Source organism: Bidens hawaiensis, unplaced genomic scaffold, assembly GCF_021521415.1.
Source record: "Bidens hawaiensis isolate Kalapana, Puna unplaced genomic scaffold, B.hawaiensis_p1.1 tig00004242_1, whole genome shotgun sequence".
NCBI classification, from domain to species: Eukaryota; Viridiplantae; Streptophyta; class Magnoliopsida; order Asterales; family Asteraceae; genus Bidens; species Bidens hawaiensis.
The window spans coordinates 837,417-846,150 of NW_027491253.1; the positions used below are offsets into that span (position 1 = coordinate 837,417).

At 33.3% G+C, this 8,734-nt stretch overlaps 1 protein-coding gene across 1 annotated transcript; it reads right to left on the reverse strand.

Annotated features, from left to right (window-relative positions):
- Positions 1-656: 656 nt before the first annotated feature.
- LOC143625905 (homeobox-leucine zipper protein MERISTEM L1-like) lies at positions 657-5,725 on the reverse strand. The gene is made up of 11 exons (XM_077096122.1): positions 5,462-5,725; positions 5,238-5,355; positions 4,554-4,742; positions 3,744-4,178; positions 3,557-3,658; positions 3,126-3,326; positions 2,717-2,891; positions 2,042-2,313; positions 1,806-1,901; positions 1,317-1,709; positions 657-994 (listed from the first exon to the last, which is right to left on the reverse strand). Exons 1-10 carry the CDS (start codon positions 5,683-5,685, stop codon positions 1,341-1,343), a joined length of 2,181 nt encoding a protein of 726 aa, XP_076952237.1. The 5' UTR covers positions 5,686-5,725; the 3' UTR covers positions 657-994; positions 1,317-1,340.
- Between the last annotated feature and the right edge of the window lie 3,009 nt (positions 5,726-8,734).

Genomic DNA, 8,734 nt, shown 5'->3' on the forward strand with positions numbered 1-8,734 from the left:
GTTGGATTTTTCCGTAAGGTTTTTGCTGTTCTGCCTTGAAACATGTTTTCACATGTTAAAACAATTATCCATTTCATGTCGAGCCACCAATAGTTTCTTTACAAATCAAGATGCATCTTGGTAGCACCCGGATGAATAGAATATTTGGATTTGTGAGCTTCATCCAAGAGCACCAGCATGCTCCAACATGGCTCACCATGTCCTTCTCCTTTGGTAACTCCAATCGGTGGTTTTTGGAAGCTCTGCTCTCCTTGGGCAACCGTCCCCTTGCCTCGGCTATTTAAGGCTGCCGTCGACCATCGTCAAGGTATTCACACTTCAATAAGCAATTAAGCATTATTTTTTTTCACGTTTTGCTTCTTGTTTGACAAATCATTCTGATAACATGCATGATCTGGTGTCTGTCCTAGTTTCTTACTTATACCACTCGTAAGCCATGATTGTGTTTGTTTTTGTATTGTTCTTGTTCTTGTCTAATCTGAAATTGATTACTTCTTGAGTTGGATCTAAAATCAAGCACGCTTATGACAATATACGGCTAAAACATCAAACAGGATAGCTCTACTAACTACTCTAATAGATATAAACACTCAAAATGATCATATTATCAAAAGGTACTGACATAAGATGAAAGGCGAAAAATACTGTTAAGCAAGTTTCCAAAAGATCACCATTTCAACACTTAACTTCCAAACACTTACAATTAAGGAACCCTAAAACAACTACTCTAAATCTAAAAAAGAAGTTTGACTTGGATTCATTCCATAAGGTTTTAGTTTACTCGAAATCTTTAAAATCACTAGGCAAAGTCAATACCCGAACCTATAACCTTCGATAGACGTTTGAAAATGCATTCTTCATATTGTCACCATATGCCAAAGGATTGTTTTAGGTGCGTTCTTGACTTATTCCATTAGCTTTGAATGATAAGAGTAAACATTGCCTGCTTATATCCCCTTCACCTAGTCCTGATTTATGCTACAAAACACACAAACTAGAGCAAAGAGTCACTGATAAGAAAGGAATCCAGCATATTGTAAACAATATAGGTCTCCAAAGTGCATTGAAATTAAAAATATGTTATTCAAAAAGAGGCTAGCGGCACAACTTATTGCCTGTTTTGTCTTCCATTTCGATGCGAACACTACTCTTTAATGAATGATTAAAGTCATTCAAATATTAAGTAAGAAAAGTTCGTTTATTTATGAAATATATAAAATACTAGTTAATTTTAAATGACTTTTCTTAACATAAAAATGTTGTTATATTATAAATTTTTGGATAATTATGAATTTGATAAATGCAGAGTGTCTTACCATGTAAAACAATGATAATGATGGTTATGCATTCTCAGGAGTCACTGCGACTTTGATCCTTTCGACAGTGCACTTAATAAGACTATTAACTGTTGCGACCGAACCTAGAGAGAGTTTTGCTGTAGGAACAGAATCAACCAGAATCTGAAACGCAACAGTCAGCAAAGATCCACCATGTCCAACCTCTACAATCCTTCCACCTTGATGTTTTCCTGGTCCATCAGGAAGTATAGCAAAACCAGATGGTAGTAAAGCCACATAGTCAGGGTCGCCACCATTTAACACCACATTCATTGCTGCAATATCCACTGGAGCGTAGATAACATAGGAACCCGTTGAATCACTTGAACTTTCCTGAAGGATAAGCATGTTTCCCTGGGTCGAATTCGAACTCTAAAACATGATAAAAATAAAAATCAACAGTATTAGTAAACAATAGGTGACACACGTTCGGACCACTTTTATTATTCTAATGGAATTTAATCTTACATTGACTCGTAGAAGCGAGACACAGTTGCCTGGATCTTGTCCATTGGCGATATGTGCCATTTCTTGAACCAGTCCACCATTAGAAAGAATGTCCCACTGCATATATGTGTGCAACACAGAACCAAAAGCGATGGTTACTTATTCGTTTATGGATGTGTCACACAAAATTATTATAGGAACATATATTTTGAGATTTTTGTATAATGCAACTATTTAAATTTGATGTTTATTGTTACCTCACTCCTCGAATTTTCATCACGAAGAAAGTCAAAAACTCGCTTTGGTGGAACAGGAATCCAAAACGATGTAGCGGCACTTAGCACGATACCAGGAGGCCTGCCCGGATCATCCACACTCTTTCTAGTCATAACACGGACATCATCTGCTCCACTGCCCGATAAGGTTGTCCATGCGTGAGTAGTCGAAGCTCCAACTCCGCTACAAAAACTCAAAACCATTCTCTCGGAGAGTTTCAACATACTCTTTCGTCCTTCAAGAGTTGTTATAACTGTCCAAACATTGATTATCATTGTCACACTCATGGATCAATTACAAATGTACTTGTGCCGTGTTAATTCAAGTCATAACTAAAAAAAGAAAAAAAAACTAGAAATAACATAATAAATATGATGATTTTTGTCCATTTACTTATAAACTGGTATTTAAATGGGTCAAAAGGGTGAAACATAAATATTAGCTGAAAATGAAACATTTTAAATAGCTAGTTATACAAAAGGTTTATAAATTGTTTTAATACAACAATTAGGTTATTATCAAAGTAATATCAATCTTATAATTATATTTGAGATGGTAACTATATCAAAAAAATTGAGCTTTTGGACTAATTAATGGATTTTCAAGTTACCTGACCAGACCATTTTAACTGCTCTATTTATTAATGCAAGTTTTACCTCCAATGTCACCTGCAGGAATATTATTAGCCATTGCACTTGCAAGCCTTTCACATTGTCTATCAAGTGTTGCTACCCATCGTCTTGCCCCAAATGCTAAACCAGAGTTCACTAGCAACCGATAAATATCATGAACAGCTCTATCATCAACTTCGACATGTTCAACCCACGTAACCTTACAAAAAGAAAACCAAAACAAAGACTCTAAATGTTAAATGTTTTTCTTCATCATATTCAGTAACAGAGCCAACTAGAAATAGTTAACAAAAGTTTTTAAATGCTTTTGCATAAAATTTTAACAGAATTCCTCACAGCAAATATGTATTTAGTATCCATTAATTAATTAAACACCTTTGGCATGTACTTCTAGTATAAATCAACACAATATAGAACTTGGAATAATGTTCACCTTTGAGTACCCGTTGGGAAGTTCTTGAATTAAACAACCTGATGGCCTTCTTCGAGATCTTGAGATCGCGGAAGAGCGCAAGCTGTCCAAAGATACATCAACCACAGCCCAGGTCCCGTCGGGGTGTTGTTTACAGTACCTAACAAAATAGTATTCTCGGGTTGGGACAAATGGTGAAGGAACTTGATACTCGGCTGTCATCTGTAAAATGCGTATCGAGTTAACTGTATGCTTTCTTAAATTTACTCACTTTTAAACACATATTTTTTTTTTCGAATATCCTATGCAGTAATTTCTGTTAACTCATAGGTGTGACTTCTATTATTTTTATACATTTATATGACTGAAATTTCTTGTACCCCTTATGTGTGGACACAAGTGTGTTGATTTTACAGTGAAGCATTGAGATATAAACAAATAAATGCTTTTACCACTTGTAGAGCTCCATTGTAGTTTCCAGCCACTCCAGTTGAAAGCACTTCTAGAGTCATTGCTCTTGAAACAATCCCAGCAAACACATTTGACCATTGATTCTGCAAAATCATGATCAGATATAAAAGTTTAACTAACTCAATTCACATTAATCAAAATTTCAGCACAAGTAATCTTTTCCCGTACCACGTCCATTAAAATCTCCACAATATTTATATGATTCATGATGACAGCTATGGATTCCCTTGAAGCTTCTGATTTCAACTGTTTTGGTCCAATGCCTCTTGGAAAGGTTTGTGCGTATTCTTCTTCATTTAAGGTCTCTGATGAGTTATCAGAGCTTCCAAACCACAAAGGCTCACCGGAATGGGCCATTCTAAGCAGCTCTTCCATTGCTGCAACAGCAAGTTCGATTATAACTGGCTTGTCAGCCTCACTGGGACCGGAAACTGACCGGAGAAGGCTGCTGGTTCCAAACACATCGTCTACCATTGCAGGTTGTGAACTAAAACCGGCTATTGGTAGGTCAAGAGAGCGTGTTGGTCCGTTGTGTGAGAGATTCGGGTAAGATAGCAATGGCTTGCCAACATATTTTGCTGCTATTGCTGATATCCTATCAATCTGTTGGAATCATAAGAAACAAAATCACCTTCTTAAACCACTATACTCGGATTTTCATATCAAATAGACCAGCATTTTGAAGAAACAGTAAAAGAAATTATATTTTTGGGATTAATTACTACTTAACACATGGCCTTTTTTCCTTTGCTTATAAATTCTTGAAAACATATAAACATATATGACACATTCCTGGGTGTATAAAAAAAGTCCACATTTAGATTGTAGAGACAATACAAGAAATTTATTATTTGTTCAAAATCCCTTAGCATATTTTAGAAGCAAAAAGTCAATGATTTAATAAGTTGATTACTTGTTTCCAGAAACAACAAACTAAAAACCTTAAGAATTATAGATTTAAGGGTTTGCATGATTTACTTCTTCACGAAGGCGAGCATTTTCGATTCTAAGTTGTTGTTCGTCAAATGACATCTCCCCAAGGGCCGCAGGGCCACCACAATTGGGACAAGTAGCATTGGCGAGTGCTTCTTTGTATCGTAGGTTATCCATTCGCAGCTTTTCATTTTCACTCCTCAATTGTGAGTTCTCGTTGCGTTCATGTTGAGCCTAAATTAACAAACAAAAATCACAACTTTAGCAGCTAGTTAAGTTTAATATTCTTGAAACACATAGTGATCATTGTACAAGACTGTATCCATCCAACAGACTTGAGTTCAACTGACCATAAAAGAGCCTCTTAAACTACTAGTCTGTGAGCTCAATACTGTTAAAGAAGATCAAAATGAATTAGTAAAGAGTAGCTATACCAACCCACAGACAATTTTGTCTTCTTCTCTTGAATTTTATAAACCATTAAAATTTTAGTTATAACTTTAATTTTAAAATTGTTAAAATGTTGATCTGTTTTTGGAAATAATAAGCTTAGGACATTTTAAGTTTACCAATCTGATCATTAAAGAGTATCACCAAATTCATTGTGTATTAATGGGCTCATACTATAGAACACAAAACTTTACCAAGCAGGTGAAAATAAAGCTAGCTAATAAACTAAATTTCTCTAAGTTTACAAATTAAATGAACAAGCATTCGCTCGGTGTGTACCTTCATTTGAGTTCTTTTGTTTTGGAACCAAAACTTGACTTGCAAAGGCTCTAAAGTTAATCTTCTTCCAAGTTCCTTTCTTTGTTTATCATCTGGATGTGGACATTCTTTGAAAAACCTGCATTCAACAGAGTACATGTGCATAAGAGTTAACCTCAAAACCATAAAAACCGTTATGAGTTAAACAAAAGTACCACAAAATGGATTTGATATAATGAACTTACGACTCTAGTTCTTGTATTTGATGTTGAGTGTGACGATGGTAACGTTTCTTTTTGTTGGGACGTTGATTGGGATCTTGGTCATCGCCGGAGGGAGCTTCCATTATATCGGTGCCGGATTTGCTTTCATAGTCCTCATCTCTAAGCATATCAAGCTCATGTTCTGTGGTCTTGTGGCTCATATCAAGAAGATGATGGTGACTCTCAAACATGTTGGGTTGGAACATTTTTCTTAACTCTTCACGCTCCTAATAAAAATGGTTTTACTTGATGTTCGTTATTCAAAATAATCCACAAGCAAAACATTAAAATGACAAATTTGATACTTAATTCCAAAAATGTGAAGACTGATAGTCTAATTATATTTCGCCTTTGAATATAAACTTAAAGTGAATGAGTCCAAAAAACTACTTTAATCTTACATATATTTAAAATCAATAAATAATAATTTTATCAAACTAATAACTGTTAGAAGTAGGGAAAAAAACTATTTGCTAAAGCTTTACAAAAATACAATTTGACACGTAAAAAGAAAGCACAGAGGTAATTATTTATTTTTTCGAATTTTTATAGTTTGAAAGTGAAAATTAAATAGATATAAACGTGTTACAACTTTACAATAATAATAATAATAATAATAAAGTAATAATAACAATTATAATAATAATAACAACAACAAATTAACATGTAATTCAACGAATCAAAGATAAACTTTGTGATAAACAAATAATTATGAGAATAAATACACGAATAACTAAAAGCGTGAACTTGAAATTGAAAGATCAGTCAAATGATACCTCTAATAAAGAAAACGAAAGAAAATCAGATTTTGTCTTGTATTGATGATGGTATTTGGGCATAGTTATTAGACATTAATTTTCATATTAAATATACTTATAACATGTATTAAATTAGTTATTTTAGTATTAAAGAGAAAGAAATCACAAGAAATGAAGTTTGGGTTATCGATAATTTGGGGACGTAGTAAACGAGAATTTATTGGAGGTCAACAAATCTCTATCTTCTTTGAAAGAAGAAGTCAACTTTAAAAGCATAAAAGCTTATGCATAACTCATCTTCCTCCATGGACAACAAAGATTATAAAAGAAATTTGTCGTTAAGAAAAAGAAAAAAAGATATGTCACCGCTTTAAGTTAGTCAGATTACTGAAATAAAATTACAAACCGTCATATGGGTAGTGACATTTTATAACTATTTTCCTGGAATCCGATCTGGTCTCATCAAAAGTTTAATTTTAAAGACAATTTTAAAGAAACTGTAACTGCAAAAGAGTTTCTTTTATCTTTATGTGGTTTGTAAAGACAATCAAGAAAAATAACAAACATAAACATATACTTAATCACCAAGAGATTCTTTAATTCGAGATAAATCACATTAAATTAAAAGAATCGAAAAACTTTGTTTTGATCTTAAACCCATAAGAGACATCATAGTATATACCCAAGAAGATATACATGTTTATACATATTCAGAAACCCTAGCAAACCACTAACTTTTCTCTCTCTAAAAAGAGTTTTTTTTTTAGGATTTGCTCCTGGTTTGTTATTTTGTAAACAAAAATTAAACCACTTAATAAATTTGGAAAGTGTAAAGAAACATAAATCAAATTTTTTTTAGCTTTGTAGCATATATCTTGGAATTTGAAAGACTTCTTTTGTTCCATAATAAAAATAAAAACTTCAAGAAGCCTTGGAAAGAAAGAAATCTTTTAAAGTCTTATCAATTTCATAGAATAATAAATTACCCAACACAATTGAGAAGAGTTGTATAGCAACTTACTGATATATATATATATATAGTCTTGGTTTGGCTGGTTTTTTAAGATCAAAAGATTCAGACAAAAGAATCAACTGGAAATACTTCTAGGAGGGTAAAATTGTGGTTTTCAGGCTTGTTTCCATTGAAGCTAGCTGTATTTTTCTTGTGAATAGAATTTAAGAAGAATGAAGAGAGGGAGAGAGAAGAGAAAGGAACAGGTGGAGAATTGAAGAGATGAGAGGGGGAGATAGAGAGGAGTAAATGCAGTGTATAGAAAGGATGCAATTGCATTTATTGGGGTAGAGAGAGAGACTTATTGCAAGCTGGTGTTCAGACTTTGTATGATCTCTTCAAACACACCGTGTGTAATGTGTATAACTAAAGAATTTAAGGGTGTAAATCATGTCAGGTTGGCAGGCTAAGTATTGAATTGCTCAATCCGAACACTACCCGTTTTTTTGTTGGTGTCAAAAACATTAATCCTAACTTACACTCGCTAAACCCAAGTAATTCGAACCTGGTATGCTTAACCCATTTATCTAAATGTTGTCAAACTGCTTGACAGCTAATAATCAAATTGTACATGTGTTGGTTGTTTGGTAGTCTCTTAATGATTCTATTATGATGCTGCATCTGAATTGGCCAGAGGTGGAGTTTTAGAAACATGCTAACCGGTTCGGAGACTAGCTCTTAATTGGCCATGCTTCTTAATAACTCATCACAAGGTTGTCGAATGGCCCCTATCGGTTGGGTTGGAAAAAATGGGTTAAGCGCGCCATAAATGGGTTAGTAGGCGAACACGGTTTAGTAAACAGGTTGATGAGACGACATGTTTACCTAAACGAATTAAATATGTTCACGCAAACTTTACCTGATTAATTAAGGTCAATCTTAATGCGACCAGTTGTTTAAACAAGTTAGTTATGTTGATCCAAAACTTGATTTATTTTAACATTATGTTCTTATTGTGTGTCATAAATTGTCACGCATACAAAACATTTAAGTAATGGCATATCTTTACTTTAAATGCATTTTTTTCTATTTGATTCATTAAGCGTATTCTCATTCAATTCCCTATCATATATATATATATATCATATAACTATACTAAAAATTATTGTATTTTTTTCTTATTTAATTAAATAATATTTTTTATATTTTTATAATGATTATCTTTTCTCTCTCATTCACTCACAACCAATATTAGAAAATGTTAAAATATTATACGGCATGAACAATGAAACCTCAAATTTAACTTTCTCACATAACATTTTCTCTCTTCTCTACTCATAGCGACTCATAATCATACTATATAATTTATAAAACTCTCTCACGCAAATATAAAAAATAGGCTAAAAATGCTCTAATTGTTGCTTTAATTAAGTAGGGAATGGACTTTCACCGAAGCTAGTGAAGCTATTAGCAGCTAATTCTTACCACTACTTACACTCGATTTTTTTTTCAAATGTTATTGTACGTATGTATAATGTATGTATA